Source organism: Asterias rubens, chromosome 22 (genome assembly GCF_902459465.1).
Source record: "Asterias rubens chromosome 22, eAstRub1.3, whole genome shotgun sequence".
NCBI lineage: Eukaryota > Metazoa > Echinodermata > Asteroidea > Forcipulatida > Asteriidae > Asterias > Asterias rubens.
This window is the reverse complement of record NC_047083.1, coordinates 6,641,733-6,665,184: the sequence shown is the minus strand read 5'-3', so window position 1 is coordinate 6,665,184 and position 23,452 is coordinate 6,641,733. Positions and strand designations below refer to the sequence as shown.

General features: G+C 39.0%; 1 protein-coding gene across 4 annotated transcripts; it reads right to left on the bottom strand.

Moving 5' to 3' along the window:
• Positions 1-1,280: 1,280 nt before the first annotated feature.
• Positions 1,281-14,685, bottom strand: LOC117305130 (NACHT, LRR and PYD domains-containing protein 3-like). 4 transcript variants are annotated; one of them, XM_033789900.1, is made up of 7 exons: positions 14,475-14,685; positions 12,992-13,144; positions 12,163-12,241; positions 10,857-10,880; positions 8,565-8,696; positions 5,411-5,947; positions 1,281-4,774 (listed from the first exon to the last, which is right to left on the bottom strand). In XM_033789900.1, exons 2-7 carry the CDS (start codon positions 12,998-13,000, stop codon positions 1,431-1,433), a joined length of 4,125 nt encoding a protein of 1,374 aa, XP_033645791.1. In that variant the 5' UTR covers positions 13,001-13,144; positions 14,475-14,685; the 3' UTR covers positions 1,281-1,430. The 4 variants fall into 4 exon arrangements, with proteins under 4 accessions (XP_033645791.1, XP_033645794.1, XP_033645792.1 ...); XM_033789903.1 differs by having other exon boundaries at positions 5,411-5,611; XM_033789901.1 differs by lacking the exon at positions 10,857-10,880.
• Between the last annotated feature and the right edge of the window lie 8,767 nt (positions 14,686-23,452).

Here is a 23,452-nt window from a genome sequence, read left to right as displayed (position 1 = left end):
TGGCAGTACACCCTATTGGTCCCTTTCGGCACTATACTCGGGAGAGAAGCTATTAAAACGACGCTGATGCGGACTGCTGCGCACTAGCTTGTTTACAACTTAATATCAGGTCTTCAAGGAATGCAAATATTTTGACGCAATCCAACATTACCGAATGGGGTCAATCTACTGGTGCAGTCCAGCACAGTATCCCACAAAAAAGGTTCAGTCTGAAGATACCTTATTTATTTGAGGTCAAAGCTTCGTGGTTTGCATTATCTAAGTGTGATCAAACGCGCCTTTCAAGCATTCACACTACCTTTAATGGGCGTATGGCAGAAACCGTCTCAGGTAGCAGGGCTCAATTTCATAGCGCTGCTAAGCGATCGATTTTGTGCTTATTGTGCGATTTTCATATCATAGCGCTGCTAACCGTAAGCACACGAAAAGGCATGCTAACCTTGCGGCACAATGTGGCCGCCCAATTTTTCTACTAACCTGTGAAATACGCTGGCACCCTAGCAAATTTTGCTTACCGTTATGCAGCGCTATGAAGTTGGGCCCAGGTTGTCAGTGCTATTTCCCTTCCAGTGATCATTTTCCGAGAATAGCTTATAGCAAAACATACTGGTTATTGTTCCGCTAAGCAAGTCACATATTGTACATAAAAAACATTGTATTTTGCTTTGTAATCCTATTCTGGTCAGCATAATATTGTGGCAGTGATTGATCTTGGGTAGCTTTGTGAAACTGGTCCAAGGGATGAGTGTCGTGAGGTATCAATATGGCATGCTGCCCATGGTAGCGTAGTTATGTAATGCTATCACAAGATCAAAGATGAGACGGACCAATAGCTCAAAAGCTAGATGTCATGTTTAACCAGATAAGTATGCCCTATACAGAGTCCTTCTCCAGGCTTATTCTGAGATGGCCGTTTTCAGAGTGTACGTTAATTGAAGCTAAAGATGGAGAAGGGTGATCAGGTAGTGATCCTCAAAGACACTGGACACTATTTGTAATTGTCAAAGACCAGTCGTCTCACTTGGTGTATCTCAACATAATGCATAAAATAACAAACCTGTGAAAATTTGAGCTCAATTGGTCGTCGAAGTTGCGAGATAACTATGATAGAAAAAACACCATTGTCACACGAAGTTGTGTGCTTTCAGGTGCTTGATTTCGAGACCTCAAAATCTAATTCTAAGGTCTCGAAATCATAATCGTGGAAAATTCTCGAAAACTACATTACTTCAAAGGGAGCCGTTTCTCACAATGTTTTATACTACCAACAGCTCCCCATTACTCGTTACCAAGTAAGGTTTTATGCAAATAAATATTTTGAGTAATTACCAATAGTGTCCACTGCCTTTAACACCTCATTATTTGAGCATGTCACGTTGTGTATGCTGGATGGATGGAGATTTCAACACCCAAGCAGAGAGTCGGCCGAATCAATATGTGACACAAAGAGTGTTTGTCGTTAGATGCAGTGCTTGTGAAACCGTACTCTTGTCTGCACAAGTCATGAAACAACAACTGAGTGTAATCTGTTGCAGGTGTTTGAGGTGTGGCAAATGATGGGCCCACAAATGTGCTGAACCACCCAGAGCCGTGTTCCTGCAGAGATGTAACTCTGACATCTTCGCCATGTCCCTCAAAGCTGAAGCAATATGCTCAGCATCTGTACCTGTCAGTGAGCAGTCACTTAAATGTAGATTCTGGAGGTATTTCATGAGATGGAGGTGACGGGACCAAAGGTGTGCTGATCCACCCAAAGTATTGTTAGCAGAGAGATCCAAGTGAGTGAGCTTCTTCATTTCACTCAACAACACAGCAACAGCCTCAATGTCTTTAGAAGTCAAGAAGCAACATCTTAAGCAGAGCTCCCGGAGGTGCTTCAAATGTTGTAGGTGGCCAGACCATGATGCTGCTGACCCTTGCCATTTGGAATTCATAGATAGGACAAGTCTCCTCAAATTACTCATGCCAGACAAAGACAGGGCCACGTGTCTCACATCCTTAAGTATCAACAAACAGCCACTCAGGTCTAGCTTCTGGACGTGTGTCATGAGGCATAAGTGCTGGGACCAATCTTCTGCAGAGCCAACCAGGGCACTGTTGTTCGAGAGGTCAAGCTCAGTCACATGACGCCTTTCACTCAAGCACACAGCTAGATATTCTATATCTTTACCTTTGAATGAACATTTGCTGAAGTCAAGCTTCTCCACATGCTGCATGTGATGCAAATGATCTACCCACAGATGAACCTTCCCACCTAATGCCCTGTTACCTGCTAAAACAATCACCTTCAGATTGGTCAAATCAGTCACAGACAATGCAATGCTTCCTATATCCTTGTATTTCAGTGTGCAAAATCCCAAGTCTAACTTGTATAGATGATACAAGCGGCATAAATGGTGTGCCCAGAGTTCCGCTGAGCCACCTAGAGCACTGTTACCAGAAAGATCTAGGCAGGTTAAATTGCTCATATTGGACAGGGCAGCAGCGACATGTTCCAAGTCTTCAGCTCTTAGATTACAGCCATTCAGTCTTAAGTACTCCAAGTGTGTCACCAGCAAGAACGTCGACCAGACATTTGCCGTTCCCCGGGCCCCTAGAGAATGATTTCCTGAAACGTCCAACTCAGTCAAACTGGCGATCTTGGAAATAGCCATCAAAACATGTTCCAAGTCTTCACCTTGTAGATTACATTTACACAGTTTGATTACTTTGAGACTTGCAAAGTTCTTCAAACAAGCTGCCCATAACCTAGCATCACCTCCGAGAGCATCATTGCCGGATAAGTCTAGATGGGTCAACTGATTGTCATCTATCAAGTAATACGTCACGAGTTTTACATCTCTGTAAGCTAATGAGCACCCGGTCAGATGTAGAAAGACAAGGTTACTCATGTTCCCCAGTGCATCAGCAAGTGACTTCATTGACAGAGAGCCTCCTAAAGAAATGCCTGAAATGTGAAGTGACTGAATATTTGCCAGATGCATCTTACTATCCTCCAACTTACAAATATGTGTCAGAAAATGCAACAAAGCCTTAAAGTATTCCGTGTGGAACTTCTGCACACATATCTGTGGGATAGCTAATGACTTGATCGGTGCACTAGTTCTTCCTTCAATCAACTGAGCCTCAAAATAGCAATGAATCAACAGATGATGTAAAGCTCCATCACCGTCTAGTAACCGGATACTCAGACTATCTAAAATCTTCCCAAGACACCTTTGATTACTTCCACAACAAAAGCGCAGAAGGTACTCGAAGTGATGAATGCTCTTCCCTTCTTGGCATATGACATCAAGAATCTCCTGAAACTCTCTGGAATCCCTTAGTAGACTCTGCCAGTATTTGGCAGCACAGTACTCCTGCACTGTCTTATGAATGAACTGAATACACTGATGCGACGTGAGATTCTTCAACACCCTTTGACTACTCAAAATGCCTACTTTCAAAGCGGTAGAAAATTCCATCTCGTTGAAATCCGATTCACTGAATGCAAGCTTTTGGTCATTGGCAAGAAGGCCCTTCAGCGCAACCTTTCCAATTGCTACCAGCACTGTGGACATGCTGTTCTCAAACCCTGGACCCTTTCGTTTGAAAATGTAAGTCAGTGCCTCAGTGTACAACTGTGATAATGTTTCTGGAAGTTTCGACTTCTCCCTCCATATCAGGCATATTAGAAGCAGCATCATTGGACTCTTGGCAAGATCAGATAGCGAGTCCGAACATTTAATCGTCTCAAGAAGCGACGCTGCACTAACAAGATCATCATGGTAGAATTTATTAATATAGTTTTTCACATCATTCTGGGTGAATCCCAGCACTTTAACATGTGTACACGGACTCTGAACAAGGGATGGCCCCATTAACTTCTCAATGTGAGAAGGGCGAGTTGTTACAGCTATACAACCTTCGAAGTTCATTGTTCGAAGGGATCTAAGGACAGACCCAAAGGAAGCTTCTGAAAGAGACGTAGTGACCAACTCATCAAAACCATCCAATAGAATCAAAACTTCTTCAGAGTTATTGAAAATAAAGAATTCCAATTCCTCTTCAGAAATACCCGAGTTGTCCCCAAGAAGTTGATCAAATATAGACTTAATGAGATCAGACTCTTGGTCTAAAGCACACATCTTCAAGAGAAAGACAAGTTTGTAGTTTTTCAAAAACTCGTTTGATCCTACAGCCCAGTCATAAGTAATCTTGTCAAATAGAGTGGACTTCCCAAGACCAGCCATACCACAAAATATAACACGATTGATAAGATCGCCCTCTCTCGTTTTCATCTGGAATATTTTTTCATAATCAACTACAGTTTCTACTTTATTTCTGGCTAAAGCACAACCTTCAGTCCTTTGCAGATGTAATTTCACATAAATATCCATAATATGCATATTATCGTCATTAATCCAAGGTATTAGCTTTACATAGCTACCCGTTCGCTTATAGTGTTTTGTTAATTTAGTATTGCATTGGTTAGCCGAATTCCCACAACTGCCTTCAAATATTTTGGGCACAACAGAGTGTCGACAGGTGTCTCCTACTTGTGCGTGCACACCAGAGTGTCGACTGGTGTCTCCTATTTGTGCAGAGTGTCGACAGGTGCCTCCTATTTGTGTGTGCACACCAGAGTGTCGACATGTGTCTCCTACTTGTGTCTGCACACCAGAGTGTCGACAAGTGTCTCCTACTGGTTGAAGGCCTTCCATGTCCCTGGCATGAGTGCTTCCATCTTCCAGAGGAGCCTGACTTGACGGTTGATCTTCCTTGAGTTGCCTTACTGTAAGTATCCAATACAAAATATGTGACCTATTATAGGTGATGCTTTTTCAGGTAACTGTTGACACATAAAACAGGCTTTTACAATTCCCGACCTTATTTAGAAATTCTTCCAGGTTGCTTAAACGCACTGGTCACCTTTGGTAATTATAGTAGGCCAGTCACTTCCCCTTGGCGTAAATTAACAAAACTGTGAACATTTGAACTCAATTGGTCGACGAAGTTGCGAGATATACGAGATATAAATAAAATAAAAAAACACCCTTGTCACACGAAGTAGTGTGCTTTCAGATGTTTGATTTCAACACGGCAAACGTGTGACGTTTAGCGCAGGCCTACGAAAAGGGGTTTGCTCCGGTGTTCTTGGCCGTGGCTGCTAAATGCGCCACAGCACCTTGTTAACCTTCATATGGTGCTACATTTGGGTCCCAGATTTCATAACTGCAATAACCAATCTTTGTGAATTTTTTTTACTCAGCGCCTTGTTGAGTACCTTGTTGGTAGATCAGTGTCTTGAACTCTTACTCCAAAGACTCAGTCTTCACAGATTAACTTGAAAACACTGTGCCATAATGTGTTATTAACTATGTAAGTTACTATAACAAACTTCATGAGAGATAATGTTGAGCCAACTCACCAACGGGATAGAAATTGAATGTAGAACCACTCACTGGGGCCATAAAAACTGCCATGTTGCTGCAGCCCTCTATATTGATGCTCATTGGCATGTTGTTCCCCATTGTATGATGTGATGCGGTCTGTACTGTAGCTTTGCCAGATGCATGTTGTAATGAAGGTTGTACTGCATCTTCGCCTGATGTACGTACTAATCTTGTTTCTTGTACTGCATCTTCGCCTGATGTACGTACTAATCTTGTTTCTTGTACTGCATCTTCACCTGATGTACGTACTAATCTTGTTTCTTGTACTGCATCTTCGCCTGATGTACGTACTAATCTTGTTTCTTGTACTGCATCTTCGCCTGATGTACGTACTAATCTTGTTTCTTGTACTGCATCTTCGCCTGATGTACGTACTAATCTTGTTTCTTGTACTGCATATTCGCCTGATGTACGTACTAATCTTGTTTCTTGTACTGCATCTTCGCCTGATGTACGTACTAATCTTGTTTCTTGTACTGCATCTTCGCCTGATGTACGTACTAATCTTGTTTCTGTTAACCATAACATAACCACATTGTCAAAATGGTCATAAAAACCTAGATAACAGCAATATAGTTCTGATATAGACCTACACATGTAGCGTGTTTTACAATAACTTATGTGCGTTACATAGGGTGCGTTCGTTTAGCTTCCCTGGGTCGACCCCGCAGTGCTCACTCGGGTGAGCCCCTGAAAAGAGCTAATCGAACGATCCCACTCGCCCTCTCGTGGTAGTGGGGTGCACCTCAGATCACCCCCAAGTGACCCTACTCCAGTACGAGCAGGGCAATGGGGGCTGACCCAGGTGAGCCCCGTCAAAGCTATTCGAACGTACCGGGCAGACCGGGGTCGACCCAGGGAAGCTAAAGGATTGCACCCATTAGTGCCCGGGGCAAATTTCATGGAGCTGCTTAAGCGCAAAAAAGTAGCTTAGCACAACAAAATTATGCTTATCAGGATAAGGCATAGAGCTATATATATTGCTCTATGATAGCTCTATACTATAAGGTTTACTAGCCAAAAGTCTCGTCACATGACAAATTTGGCACTGGTATCCAGCATAATTTTGCTAAGCAGCTCTATGAAATTGGACCCAGCCCTCTTGTTTGCTGTCAAGAGTTTTATCTTGAACTCTTTGTGCATCATCCTGTGGTCCCTTTGAAGGAACTGGACACTATTGGTAGTTACTCAAAGTAATTTTAAGCATAAAACCTTACTTGGTAACGAGTAATAGGGAAAGGTTGATAGTATAACACATTGTTAGCCCTCTAGTCCCTGCACCGCCCGAGTTTACTTCAAAATTCTTGCAGTTAATTTACTGGAATCGTAGTTCAAATTTTAAAAGATAGCCACAGCTTAATTTTTATGCACAATTTGAACCTTGATATTTGTATAAAAGTACAAGTTCGCATGAGAACAATAAATGTCTCTCGTTAAACGGCTACGGTAATTTTTATGGCGAATATTTGTTTGTAAGGATAAAATGGACACAATAGCTTTGCAAGGCTTTTATCTGACTCAATGATTAAACTAATTAAATGCGAAGGCGTGAGTTTTCGACAATATTATCATGAATGATGATTAAATACAGTTTCCTTTGTGTTTACTAATGAGCATTTTGTTGGGGTAAGCTAAATTATTTCACCATCATTAGCTTCATTAGCTTAATAATGACTATCGAGGATTCTTTTGATGTTCCTTTTTTTCTACAAACACAAGCTAGCAAGGTTTCCTCTTACCACATACAATATATCGATTGGCGGCTGGGCGGTCCAGTGGCTAAATGGTTAAAAACGGCTCCCTCTAAAGTGACGTAGTTTTCGAGAGAAAGAAGTAATTTTCAACGAATTTGATTTCGAGACCTCAAAATTAGATTTTGAGTACCGAATCAAGCATCTGAAAGCACACAACTGTGACAAGGGCGTTTTCTCTTTCATAGTTATCTCTCAACTTCGACGAACAATTGAGCTCAAATTTTCACAGGTTTGTTATTTTATGCATATGTTGAGATACACCAGTGAGAAGACTGGTCTTTGACAATTATCAATATTGCCAGTGTCTTAAAATCTTTATCATCTTGAGAATTCTTGTTTTTCTTCGTTCGCTTGTGACGATGGTCTATAAAATTAACGAAACAAATATTTGAAAAACCATGATAATTCGAAACAGAGAAAAGACCGCGTAATCCGAGACCAAGATTTTGAAGAGGTTTTATTTTCCAGCAACATGTCTACTCTGAACATTATTACAAGTAGAAGGCATATTCTCTGTTTGTTCCTTGTGAAACATGGAAACTAAACTGGATTATTCTTGATTATAGTATGAAAGTGGAAATGTCATCCAATACTTCTGTCATATTAAGCAGGTATGATATTTGCATTTTCTCCTTGAAAAAATATGGACATTTTGGCTCGGTAGTAACTATACTCCCACTTTTACCCTTTTAACCACTTTCATAAGATATATTCCCGCTCCTAAATGGGCAAGTTTTGAGATCATGGTTCCACTTAAAAATGACATTTAGGGTATATGGAACAACTGTAGGAAATAACATGCTTTAACAATTTTTACAACAGAACTAAGGTCCAGCTATTTCCTTAAAGGACTATCTTCACCAATTTAGGTCTAAATGATTCAATGTGATGCATTTCTGAAAATTCTCAACGAGTGAATGTTATGTACACGCGTATGTTATCTCAAGTAATACAGTTCTAGATAGATGAATTCACCACAACACTTCTTTATTCAGCCTTCGTAATTCTTACATTATTCCAACAAGGCATTCTGTTCTACAGCCGTCACAAGAGGGCGCTATTACATTCTGTTCTTGTTAACCATATCATTTGGTTTTGTCAATGTAATGCTGATTTATAAGTGAATGTATCATGAAAGATAACAAAAAAAGTCATCTTTGAAAATTTTAGTTGATTATATACAGTGACATACAGTTAAAAAAAACACAAAATGTCAATTTCAATAACACTGTCGAATCAACTGGTACCAACCAATAATCTGGCTGTAGTGAGGGCATCTTTCAAACGGACACCAGGGAAATTTCCGAAAGTTGCTTACAGGCGATCTTAGGAGATTAAAAAGAGCAAAATGATTCCCTGAGTGGAAGTTTCATACCAGATTTCTTGTCCCGTTCTTGTTTACCACGTGACGCACAAACTAAGGTGAACGCCTCAAGGCTTTCTTGCTCAGTCAATTGCATGGATGGCTTGCTTGTGGGGTTTTCAGTTGTGTGAGTTTCTTCAAGACCTTTGAGAAAGAAAAGACAATGTCTTCCTGTTACATGAACATTTTTATTCTTAAATCTTGTTTAAAAAAAAATTATTCTTTAATCTTTAAATTTGCTTATCCCATTAGCATTCTTCAATCTTGGTAAAAATAAAAGATCCTAAAAAACCAAACATGTCCATTGTCCATTTCAGTGTTGTTCTATTAAGTTTTCTGTAACATCAAGTTTAAAGATACAGTTATTATTTTATTTGTTTATGTAGTGCAGACTTAAGATTCATGTAAAATTATGACGTAACATGACAAGGCTGGACGGCCACTTCAATGTGAGGGCTATACACTTCACTGATTGTGACGTCATCTCAATCGACTGCCACCAGGGACATGTTGCCACCTACTCAAGGGGCTGACACAGGGTTACACCCTTCACAGTCCGTAAGGATGTAGGCAATAGGGTATCATCAACTAGGAGCCTGGTTGATTGAGCAGAATGCACTACCTTCCAAACCTTTTACGAAGCAGTTATGTTAAAGTGCCTTGCTCAAGGCAACAAGTGTCATAATCAGGATTTGAACCTGAACTGACAACACCGGTTCTTGGGTTCGTTAAACTAGACCGTTCGACCAGGACACACAACAAAATGTCTCGAGGTGGTTATCATCCTCATATACAATTTATTGAAAAATTCTTGCACCGAGTTGATGCCCCTTTAATAAATATTAAGAATAAGGAATATTTATATTGCGCAATATCCCCCATTATAAGGTGCTCACAGCACATGCAAAGAAGAAGAAACAAATAGGCAACACAGAGAAGAGGGAACAAAGGGAAACAAAAGAAAGAACAAAAACTACTGAAAGCTGTTTGAAACAAATGAAATTTCAATTTGATACCTTTTATAGGTCATGTTTTTGTCCATAAAAAAATAAATTAACAAAAATAGTGGCTTCTAATATAGCGCTGAGTTGTATATAAACCATATTGCTATGTTTTTTAATCCTGCATTTTAATGTTTTTCTTGACTGTACAGCGCTTTGAAACAGTGTTAAAGCGCTTTATAAATGCATTTAAGATAAGTTTAAGTTAAGTTAGGTCCGTCACGCAGTGACGCGTATAGCGCTTCAACATTATTACCCCTGGTCACTGGGCCTTAAATCATTCCTTAAACCATCTCAGCCCCCTGAGCCACCTATGCCGCCAATGTAGCGCAATCAAAGGCTAATCAATCACAAGAACAAGTGTCACGACCGGGATTCGAACCCACACTCCGCTAAACAGAATCACCAGAGCTTGAATTCGGTGCTCTTATTCGCTCGGCCACGACACATGACATAAATCCCTACTCACTGTGAATGAAGTAGGTGTTATACAAGTTACTATAAGTTTCAGACTTGTCATGTTTTTGAGGAAAAGTGTGCAATTCACAGAGCAATGTTTTCAGGAGAGTCGCTTAAATCCGTTGTACATGCTAAAATAATTGTCGTCCCACTGAACGTTATTTTGGTGTGAAATTGTTTTATTTTAAGGGGAACTTTTTAATATAATGATCTTTAAACGTGCAAGTTTAATGTCACTCTGTGGATGTTTGTGTTTTGTGTCAAAGAAAAGTACCCCAAACCCTTTAAAGACTCTGGACGCCTTATTCTGTCAAAGACCCGTCTTCTCACTTGGTGTGTCTCAAAATAATATGCACAAAGTAACAAACATGTGACAGTTTGTACTCAATCGGTCATCAAAGTTGCGAAATAATAATGGAAGAAAAAACACCCTTGTCACAAGAGGTTGTGTGCTTTCATAATATGCTTGGTTTCGGGACCTCAACATCTGATTCTGAGGTCTCAAAATCAAATTGGTGGAAAATTACTTCTTTACTACGTTACATCAGAGGTAGCTGTTTCTCACAATGTTTTATACTATCAACAACTCTCCATTGCTTATACCAAGTAAGGTTCTATGCTACTAATTATTGTGAGTAATTACCAATAGTATCCAGTGCCTTTAAAGCCTCCCGTCCCATGACCATAAAGAAGTTTTAGTTTAAAAACGACAATATGTTGTACTTCCTGTTTCCTGTATCCTGTTTGTGTCTCACTACATAAAAAAGATTCTGTTATGTGCGAAACTTTTACTAAATAATTTCTTGATTTTGTCATTTTTAACCAGGGTAGCCTTTTCACTTACCAATGAACTGTTTGCCTTGGGGCCCTGGGGTCACATGGACAAAATATAAAATCACAGAGTATCATAACAAAATAAGGACATACAACAATGTTGAAACTAAAAGTTGAACAATCCTGATTATAATTTGAAAGTGAAAATGTCGTCCAACTCTTCTCTCATATTGCGACAAAGTTTATAAATGAAAGTGAAAGTAATTATATATTAAATTAGTTTACAAAAGTAAAGGTTTTAGGACAGCAATAAAAAAAAATGTGTGTGTAAGATGTTATGTTAATGTTTACATCTCATCATTGCATATAAATCATTTTCTTTAGCCGCTCCTGGACTGTGGAACCATCTTCCCATCACCATACGCACCTCAAATTCACTGCCTATTTTCAAGAAACCACTTAAAACACATATGTTTCCTTATTTTTCTTTTAAACTGCTTTGTTGATTAATTTGTTGTGTAGCGCTGTGGTCTAAACGAAATGGCGCAATATAAAATTCCATTGTACATGTATGGTATCGTATTGTATTGTATTGTGTTGTACGTGTCACACTCTGTGGTCTAGTGGTAAAATCACAATGACACATACTCGATTTCAGCTCAGTAGGGTTCTCACAAAACCACAAACTATAGGAACTCTTCATCAGCCAAAGACTTTAACACAGCTGATGGATACCTTTGGACAATCTTCCTTGTTGCTTTATGTCAATTCACTAACAAAGTTCAAAACAGTACTTAATACTCACCTTTTTCTGACTTGTTTTGCTGGGGCTATATTTCATTCTCATTACTTTGTATTATTGAATGCTGTATTTTCACTTGTTGTACAGCATAGTGGTACATTTTTTAGGCCCAAGATTGCTTTATAAAGTGATTGGATTATGATTGAATTTGGGATGAGAGAAAGATAAAAATGGTCCTCATTGAGATTTGGTCCCAATACCGCAGACACTCCGGACAGAGGCTCTTCCAACTGCAGTATACTCCTTCAGCTTTTCCAGATTATTCAGCTTACATCACTAAACGAGGGCTAGACCACGCGACCATGATAAAGGGCTGTATCTAAAACTTGCTTATATGAGGAAGGTTGAACAAGTTAGCAATTATACCCTCTTTTAAGCCTCACACCTCCAACCCCATTACCAAACAATAAGCAATTGTTGAGGTATGGTGGACACTGTAGAAGTGCACTTGGTTTGGGTGTCTACAGCCAATTTACTCAAACCAAATAGTGTCACAGTATAGTGTCGCCACCATACCTCAAAACGGCTTATATGCCTACATAAACCAAAGAAATGAAGTAAAAACAGTACTCACTTTTCGGTCCCCCATCCACCAAGCCAGCATGGGGATTAAAATCACCACCAGGCTCTTCAGGCTGTGAACTGTCACACGACTGACAAACGGGAATGAACTTGTTATATAATAGAGTAATACAAAGTACAGTTTGGCAAAACAGAAAACCGTTTTAAAATGGCCTTATGTTTCAACCCGAGCAGAGTCTTCATTGAAGGCTACACCCTAGCTTGTATACACCTACAACCGTGGACTCTATCGTCCTCTTTTGTTATAGGTTCCCGGTTTGAATGTGTTTTCCCACTTATGACAACACAAGATGTGTCGCTTGTGCTTAATTGTTTACAAAGTTATATGCTATGGTGTAACAATAAGCAGTCATACAGGGCCCTTTTTGACAGGTTCATTATTTGATAATATAACATGAACCTACGTGTAACATAACCAGTCGAGTGGAAATACAAATAATAAAGAAAGAGGTAGTTGCTGTAACGTTCCCCTGCTCCCGACGGCGAAGGGGAGGGTTACGTTATCGCAACTAAGAAAGAGGCAGTAAGCACACAGAAAAAGTAAGCAGATAGTACAACTCCCTCTTTGACGGGTTCACAACAACATGTTGCCCCAAACCAGAAACCAGCAAAGAGTGGAACTCTTTTCAGAAGGGGATCCTGCTGACTTCAGAACACTCAGCAATGCATTCAAGACGGCACTATACATTTGTGTTGCACATGATATTTTGTTTGTTTGACTGCGCACTGATTGTCAGTGCGCACCATCTTCACGAAGAATATACTTGGAAGAAGAAGAAGACACCAAGCAAACGTTCAAGATGTTTAAAGTGATGACTTACCTCTGCCATTCTAGTCTTCTCAATGAGTTGACTTGCTAGTCATGGTTAAACCTCTCTACTCCAATCTACTCCATTCTCTGCTGAATCATGTTTTACTATGACGTCATCACAGTATTCACCCACGCCTGAAACAAACAACACTTCCAGCCGAGTCTGCAATCGAAAGGTTTTTCAATTTCAACTTCACTTTCAATTTCAATTCAATTTCAAGAAAATGAGTTGACAACAATTTTAATTCAACTGCCTTCATAGTGGTGCATGCATTGGATTTGATGGTCTGCGTACATACACTACAATAGATCGATCCATTAAAGGCACCTGGAAATTGATTTGTTTTTCATAGAATGGTTTTCCTGCACGGTGATTGGCTGACGATGACATCATCGACTGATATGGCAGCATGCTGATTGCTGTTTTTCGTTGGTATCATATTGTACCCCGACCACCAAGCATAAGTTAGTCAATGACAAAAGCGCCCGTCTTTGTTTTATAATAGAGTAATAAAAAGTACAGTTTGGCAAAACAGAAAACCGTTTTAAAATGGCCTTATGTTTCAACCCTAGCACCATCGGCTGAATGGGGAATTCCACAACAAAAGCGCCCGTCTATAACATGGGCTGAATGAGCTGATTCCTCATTCAGCCCATGGTATAGACGGCTCTTTTTTTATTGACTAACTTAGGCTTGGTGGTCGGGGTACCATACGATCGCCAGCCAATCAACGTGCAGGAAAGCCATTCTGTCTAATAGTTGACTTTTTCGTAATGTAAGATTTGGATTAACGGTGGAAATCGCTGTATCCTGGCTGGACTAGGTACGATCCGGCCTCGCTTTTAACATTTCCAGGTAGAATATTAAATAATCTATCCAAACATACTAATTGGGGACTTTTGCCGACATTCATAATGGAAACATTTTCCGTGTTTTTGTGACTTGTTTTCTCTGTTTTTGAAGCAATTTTTTACGTACAAATTTCTCTTTTTAAAATTTGAGTTGCGCCGATTGTTTTTATACATTACGACAGATATGCTCTTCGTTTCAATTTACTGGTACATTATTTTGGTTGAGACTTTTCAGAAAAGGCTGAAATTACCGAATTCCAGAAGCCCTTTTGACAAATCACATAGAGGTCACGCATGAAAAAAACGATGCATATCCCCGCAGATAAATAACAAAGGAGATTAGTGTACTGCAGGTAGACTGTATTTTGTACACCCTCGGGGGGCAAAGGGTGGCCGAGGGTGGCAATCGCCACTTGAGTGTACAAAACACCATGGACCCCGTCCCACTCACAGCTAACGTGTAACATTTGTTTTGTTATACCTTCTGGTATTCCACATTATTATTCCTCTTCTCGACGTTTTGTTGTTATGTTCAAACCTTAGTACGACGGAGTATGCATAGTTTAATAAGCAGACGAACAGTTGTTCAAATAAGAAACATTCTTCACAGTTCTCTCGAGCAGGGGCTAAAAACCACTTACCATGCTTACTACAGAATACAAGTGTACTTTACAGCCTGGAAACTACAAAGTAGTATTTTTAATGGCTTAGGTCGTCCTCCAGATCATTGCAGCAGATGAATGGTGGTGGGCAGGTGCAACATTTCCCAATTACTTGCTAGTCGTTCACGAATCAGTACTTATTTGTTTCATGTTTGTATTGAGCAGAAACCAGAAGTGAACTCTTTGCAGAAAGCGGAAGTAACATGACTGACGTCAAGCACCTTTTCTATTGGCGGCAAAAATAGCAAAAAATTATTCTCAACAATCCAATTCTTGCGAAATATTGAAGAAAATAATTAACAAAATATTCATCAGATGTTTTCATGAGCTTGTCATCAATAATCGTTGTTTTCAGAGTTTCTCGTGATGATTATTTGCTGTTATTGCTTGTAGTTTGTGGTTAAACAGCTCGATCGCTGAGATTACACTGCTGCATTGGCCGTTCATACTAAAGTTGTGTTTCTCTTTTTTTATGGGAATCCCCTATTTATGTTGCAATGGATGATTACAGTTAGATCACATGCAGTTCCTGGAACTCGAAGTAAAGTGCCGTCAACAAACTTTGGTGTGGCGATCAAATTATTTCAGTATTGCTTAGGCACTGGACACCTCTGTTAATAATTGCCAAAGACCAGTAGCATTATCACTTGGTGTATTCCAATAAACAAATCTGTGAAATTTGGGCTCAATATTGGTCATCGCATTTGAAAGAGAATCATGAAACCAAAAACACCCTTGTTGCACAAATCTGATGCTTTCAGGTGCCTAATGTTTCTTCAGGCCAGAAGGCTTTTAATATTTGAGTGATCAAAACTATCAGAGGGAGCCGTTTCTTACAGACTACCAGCTCTCCATATTGCTCCTTTTTTTTTTTTCTTTTTTTTTAGGCCAGTGAGGTTTTGTATTTCCTGTAGTTTCCATTAGTGTCCAGGGGTGGATTTCACAAAGAGTTAGGACTAATCTTAGCTCGACTTCGGGCGAGTTGCTCGTCCTAACTTAAGACTAGCCGTACGTTTGTGACGTCAATCGAGGCAGATTTTGCCTTGATCGAATATTGAACACACGGACGTGCAAGTACATTAGTCCTAGTCGTGAGTTTGTACGTTTCGAAAAAAAGGTTTGTTTCTTGCAATTTTCCGGCAATGTCGACCACGTGTATTGCTGCTGGAGGCAGCATCGTAAGATTTAATTTTAATATGATATTTACATTTATACTATCTTAACTGTGGATTTTCTTTAGAAATTGTAACCTTCTCTTAACTGTGCCCGTTTTTTTGTTTTTTTTACATAGATTCGTTTATGTATTTTTTAATTTTTAATTATTCATTTACAAACTTCGAGTTTTTCCGGTCAAGACCACTAATTTTCAAGAGCAGTTAATTATTTTTGTTATGGTCTCTACGAAACCAAGGTTGTAGTTCAGTGACCCTTGAGTGACCACGTTTGATGTATTTAAATTATAAATACATGTACTGAAAACATAAATAAATGTATTGGTAATATAAACACATGTATTGAAAATAATTATAATGTATTGAAAATATAAATAGCTGCATCGAAAACATAAATAGCTGTACTGAAAATATAAAATAGCTGCACTGAAAATATAAATGCATGCACTTGCCAAAAAAAAATGTAAAAGCGAAAATGTTACTATAAAATTGACTGTGCGTCGTGCGGCCTTTGTGAAACGACTGGTCACTAAAGGGTCACTGAACTACCAGGTCTTTATTCGATGTAATATTAATAAGGCCTGTGACCCAACCTTGGTTTCGTAAAAATATAATTAGCCGCTCTTGAAAATATAATTAGCTGCTCTTGAAAACATACATAAAGATGGCACTAATGGGCCTTCGTAGTAATCCCTACAAAAAATTAATAAGATGACTCGGCGTGATTTTAATTACCACAATTTGCCTTCTCAATCAATTAACCCTGAGAAAAAAAGAGTTATTGGGAAAAAAAGCATTATAGGTTGACAGATAAACAAAAGCTTTTGTTGAGCTTCCTGCACGTCATTTATACACTGAGTTTCTATGGCAATGGTGTACCGTGCGCGAATTATACCAAACAGTGAGTAGTGTAGACTTAGTTCATGTTTGCGTGTTTGCGGTCTCTCTGAAAATGGCATCGACTCAAACCCAGTTTGGTCGTTTTCTTTGGAGTATAGGGAAGATTTTTGCGACACTCTTGGTGTTTGAGGTGTACATCCTTCAACATGTGGACGCCGAACTAACTGGTAAGTCAGGACATTATTTATAAAGTTATCAATTAAACAAAACTAGACGTTAAGTTTGTGAACAAACACAGAGCTGTTCCATGTCGTGTTCATCCAAAAGTGCTTTAAGACACTGGACACTATTGGTAATTGTCAAAGGCCAGTCTTCTCAGTTAATGTATCTTAACTTCTGAACAAAATAAAAACCTGTGCAAATTTGAGCTCAATCGGTCGTCGAAGTTGCGAGATAACAATGAAAGAAAAAGCACCCTTGTCACGAAGTTGTGCGTTTTCATATGCTTGATTTCGAGACCTCATTTTCGTGATCTCGAAAACCACTTCACTTCAGAGGGAGCCATTTCTCACAATGTTTTATACTATCAACCTCTCCCCATTACTCGTTACCAAGTAAGGTTTCATGCTAAAAATATTTTGAGTAATTACCAATAGTGTCTACTACCTATAAAGATAGTTGTTCTCATTTCAAGATAGAAGACTTTTGGACTTGGACAGGCCCTTCTTCACTTAAAGTGTGCCTAAAAACCTAAATCTGGTCTTCATTCTGATACTAAATCTAAAGGAATTTTGTTTGTTGGTAAAACAGAAATGATGGTCAACAATGGAGACATGATAACCCTTATCTGACATTTAATACTCAAAGGGTTTATAACTGAAAAGAAATTTAAATCCAGGTGTTGTTCTAACAGATATAGTCCTACTTCCGGTTGACCCACAAGTACAGGTCAACATGGGGTCACGTCGAACATGTCTTAGTTTGTGGTAATAAAACTAAGATTCACATTTTTTAATTTGATTTCTAATCCGTAATTGAAAACAAGAATTGTAAAAAAGATACCAAGTTGACAAACAACATGACTGCAGCGTGATTCGAACCTTTGCCTTTGACAAAAAAGTGCCGTATTATCTGAGCTTACAAGCTCTGGAATAAAAAGAAAATAAATGAAAAACAAAAAAACAGAAGTGCTTCGCATATTAAAGACAGTGGACACTTTTGGTAATTGTCAAGGACCTGCTCTGCTGTATCTCGACGTATGCATAATATAACAAACCTGTAAATATTTGAGCTCAGTCGGTTGTCGGAGTTGCGAGATAATAATGAAAGTCAAACATGTCACACGAAGTTGTGTGCTTTCAGATGCTTGATTTCGAGATCTCATTCTAAACCTGAGATCTCGAAATCAACATTCGTGGAAAATTACTTCTTTCTCGTAAACTACGACATTTCAATGTTTTATACTATCGACCTGTCCCCATTACTCAACCAAGGAAGGTTGTAAGCTAATAATTATTTTGAGTGATTACCAATAGTGTCCACTGCCTTTAATGCTTCACAATACATAACCACAACCAGATCAATATTACTCTACTTGCCTCTTAATAATTCTAGATGTTATTATTGTTCACTTTGCTGCACGCACTTCCTCGCGTGAAAAACGTGTGTATCCGTTCATCAATAATTATCACCTTTTTCAAGCTCTCAAGGATTTTTATGATAATTCGCTTCTGCAGTTTTAGACAATATCGAAGTCTTATATACAGTAGCGCACGTATCTACCAACAAGGTACTCAATGCGCTGAGTAGATACAAACTTTCGGAAGGATAGGTTGGTGAGACCCAATTATATAGCACTCTATTAGGATTTACAAGGTCTTACGGCGCATACAGCAGCCGCAGCCACAAACACCCGCGCGAACCCCTTCTCTTTCCCATCCGAAGCACGAAGCAATGGTTAAGTGTCTTGCTTAAGGACACAAGTGTCACGGCTTGGGATTCAACCCACACTCGGCTGATCAGGAACACCAGAATTTTAAAGGCAGTGGACACTATTGGTAAATTCTCAAAATAATGTTCATAATAAAACCTCATTTGGTAATGAGTAATGGAGAGAGGTTGGTAGTATAAAACAATGTGAGAAACGGATCCCTCTGAAGTGACGTAGTTTTCGAGAAAGAAGTAATTTTCCACGAATTTGATTTCGAGACCTCAAGTTTAGAATTTGAGGTCTCGAAATCAAACATCAGAAAGCACACAACTTCGTGTGACAAGGGTGTTTTTTTCCTTTCATTATTATCTCGCAACTTCGACGACCGATTGAGCTCAAATTTTCACAGGTTAGTTATTTTATGCATATGTTGAGATACACCAACTGTGAAGACTAGACTTTGACAATTATCAATAGTGTCCACTGTCTTTAAAGCAAGACACAACACTGCTTCGTCCTTCGGATGGGAAGTAAAACCGTTGGTTCCGTGTGTTGTGTAACGCACGTAAAAGAACACAGTGAACAAGAGTAGGGGTTTGCCACAGTGTTCCTGGTTTGACAGGCAGCATATTGCGCCACAGCACCATGTGAAACATAACATGGTGGTAAGGATAATGTGTCATAATTCAAACTTCGTCCCACTCACCTTGCAGTAAATACATGGCGCTATGTATCCTTTTGAAAAAGGCGCGTTATAAATACGGTTATTATTACCTTTTGTGTTAAAGCATGCTCTATGAAGTTGGGCCAAAACAAACGCTCACTCTGAGTTCAAATCTTTCTGATTGCTCATTTATAAATCCAATGAAGCATGGCTACCTTTAAAAGAAAGTCCATCAATTGTATTTTGGCCGCATGCTGTTTGCTTTACCTTGACGGCAAACATCTAACGCCCAGAGCCGCTTGCGTTCAAATTGGATTTGATTGACTGCTCGAAAAGGGATGTTTTCCTTCAGTAAGCCCTCAACTATACAGTCATAAGATTGTCTTTGACTGAAATTATCAATACTTCACACCCGATTGTCGCTTTTGTTTGCAAAATATGTAGACATATATAGTAGACTAAAAAATTACAAAAAAAATAACAATAAAAATAAAAGGGGACAACATATTGTTTGTTTTTTTTTTCGTGGGTTCAGGTCCCGGAAGTGATACTTAAAGGCAGTGGACACTATTGGTAATTACTAGCATAAAACCTTACTTGGTAACGAGTAACGGGAGAGGTTGACAGGTAAACATTGTGAGAAACAGCTCACTCTGAAGTGACATAGTTGTCGAGGAAGAAGTAATTCTTTATGAATTTGATTTCGAGACCTCAAGTTTAGAATTTGAGGTCTCGAAATCAAGCATCTGAAAGCACACAACTTCGTGTGACAAGGGTGTTTGTTTTTCTTCTTCCATAGTTATCTCGCAACTCCGACGACCAATCGAGCTGAAATTTTCACAGGTTTGTTATTTTATGCATATGTTGAGATACAGCAAGTGAGAAGACTGGTCTTTGACAATTACCAATAGTGCCCAGTATCTTTAAAGGAGCACAATGGTTTATTGTTTACGTATTTAAAATCATAGATATTATTGTTTCAGGATGTTTTTTTTATTTTATTTTATGTAAAAAAAATAACGAGTTGATCGAGATAAAAAAACAAAAGCGGTCAAAGGTCAGCGTAGACGCTTTACCAGGCGTTACAAGTGCCAATTACCGGATATTGCTGCGCAGTGTTGCAAGCAGAAAGTGTTATACTAATGCGAGGCGTAAGGATCCAGTGTACATGTTTTATCCATCCATCTCAAACGCTTGTGTATGAACTGGCATACACGAGAGAAAAATATATATATATATCGGGTGACCAATAAAAATTCCGGTTACATGCCCGAACGTTACCATACGTCCACTTAAGGTTTCCGTATGTCCCTTACGTTTATGTTATGGTACATTACCTATAGTGAGACGACCATTATTTTAGCATGTACACCGCATGTGTGATTTTAACTTGTTTTCTCAAAATCATGAAGCCAAAGTTTCCACAGGTAGATACCACAGACAATCCATCTTCAATCACAGTGAGTTGGGATTCATGTCATGGCCCGAACACCTCTGTATTGTCATTTATAGCTCTCGATAATATCATATTATTATTATTCTCTTAAACTTTTTACCCGTAGGTCTATGTCATTCTTCTGATGAAAAAGTAAACACATATTTATATATTATTTGATGACGAATTTTTTTCACAATTCACTATCCGCCAATAAAAAGTCTGCATCCTAGAGCTGCTAAGCAGAAAATATGGCTCATAAGGTTTCTGCTACAAAAATATAAACCATGATATCATTTACAGTATATAAAATGATATTATATTTTGGCTGGTAACCTTATGCTGGCCAGCATAATTGTGTTGTACTTAGTTACATTTTTTTTAAAGACACCTGACACTGTTGGTATTTGTCAAAGACCAGTATTTTCACTTGGTGTATCTCAACATAATTATGCATAAAATAACAAACCTCTGAAAATTTAACCTCAATTGGTCGTCGAAGTTGCGAGAGAACAATGGAAGAAAAAACAAATTGTGTGGTTCCAGATGCTTGAATTCAAGACCACAGCTGAGGTTTCGAATTTAGTTCAAATATATTAGTGGGAAATTTAGAGGGAACCGTTTATCACAGGGTTTTATACTATCAACAGCTCTCCATTGCTCGTTACCAAGTAAGTTTTTATGCTAATAATTAGTTTGAGTAATTATCAATAGTGTCCTTGAGAAGCCTTGAGTCAGTCTTGGGGTTAACTTAATTAATACAATTACTAATCTGTTCCCCTTTCTTCTGATTGAACACATACAATAAACGTGTGTGTGCAATTTGTTTACCTCCATCTGTAGTTCTTTCCGTCAAAGGAAAGTCAGCATCACAGAGCAAAACTCTCTTATACGACGACTTCAGAGCAGACAAGGCTGTGGATGGCAGCACAACTAGTTACTTCAGATCCGGTAAGCTTCACAGTCATTCTTGGGAGTACCCCCCCCCCCCTTTATAAATGTGGCCGAGCGGGTAAGAGCACGAACTCAAGCTCTGGTGTTTGTGTTCAGCAGAGTGTGGGTTCGAATCCCGGTCGTGATACATGTGTCCCTGAGCAAGACACTACTATAATTGCTTCTCTCCGTCCAGGGATAAATGGGTACCTGTGAGGGCAGATATGGTTGTTGTAATTGATTTAGCTTAGTGCGCCACATTTTGCCAGCACATACTGTATATTCCCCAAGGAGCTGAGACGCGGATTGATTCGATATTCTTGTGCAAAACCGAGACGGTTTTTGTTGATGTTTTGTCAGCAAATAAACAGTGTAATCAGTGGAAACTTTTAAAAGTGACTTTTATTATATCTTTCGTCATAATGTTGTCTACAAATTAGCCTTTCTGTGGCACAACATTCAGCCAACCAAACCAGGAACACCAGTTCGAACCCCTTCTCATTACGATAAATGAACTGGGTTTGCTTACGTGAATTTAACAAAAGTAACACGGAACCAACGGATTTACGTCCCATCCGAATGAAGCGGCAGTAATGGTTAAGTGTCTTGGGGATACAAGTGTCATGACCGGGACTTGAACACTTGTTCTGCTGATCAGAAACACCATAACTTGAGTCCTGTGCTCTTATCGGCTCGGTCACGATGCGTCATGTTACAAAGGCTGGGTCACTCTAAACTAGTTCTCAAAACGTCAGAAACCCGTCCATGAAGTAGACAGACTGTAGACAGACCGTTAAAGACACTGGATACGTTTGGTATTTTCTCAAAATAATTTTTAGCAGAAAAACTTTTGTTATCGATAAATGGAGAGATGTTGATAGTACATGTATAAAACATTGTGAAAAAACGGCTCCCTCTATTAAAGTAACGTCTTTTTCGAGAAAGAAGTCATTTCTCACTAAAATATTTGTAATTTTGCAATGTAATTTTGCTGTATTTTGCGTACTCTTTTTAGCTTAATGTTTATAATATGTAAAAAGTACTGTACAGCATTTTTTTTTATGTAAGACGCTATATCAAAATAAATTATTATTACTATTACTATTATTATATTTGAATTTGATTTCGAGACCTCAGAATTTAAATTGGTGGTATCAAATTCAAGCATCTGAAAGCACACAACTTCGTGTGACAATGGTTTTTTTCCCATTATTATCTTCACAACTTCGACGACCAATTGAGCTTAAATGTTCACAGGTTTGTTATTTTGAGAAACACCAAGCGAGAAGACTGGTCTATGACAATTACCGAAGGTGTCCAGCGTAATTAACATTTGCTACTACATCCAAACGGAGTGTTTGCACACAGTTTAAAGTCACCTGGAAATATAATTTCTTCTTCTTCAAACAGTAGAACATATGTTTCTGAACAATAACATAATTTGTTGAGTAATTGTTTTTAACGATTTATATGTTTGAAAAAAATAAATAAAGTTGTGTGGGGGGTGACTCCGCCTACCCCCTTTGTGACGTCAATCGAGGAAGACATTGCCTCGATCTAACATCGAACACACGTACCTGCAAGTACATTCAAGTCCTAGTCGTGAGTTTTACGTTTCGAAAAGGTTTTTATCTTGCATTTTTCCGGCAATGTCGACCAGGTGGATGTAACAAAACAACTAAAGATCGGGTCAGTTTGCAAAGTGGTCCGGTCCGACTTCTTTGCAGCAAACACTTCGAGCCTCGAGAATCCGGAATACACTACACATTATGACATGAAGAGAAAAGAAGGTACCTGAAAGACGTAACGAACCTAAAGGAGCATTTGCCCAACGTGAAAACAAATCAAGTATTGTTTCAACTTTGAGGGCATGTTTTTAACTTGCGCCAAGCTAAAAATTGCATGCGATTCATCGAGCCTCGATTGACGTCATGAACAGCGCCATCTCGGGTCGGGCTTATTTTCCAATTTGTAAATAACATG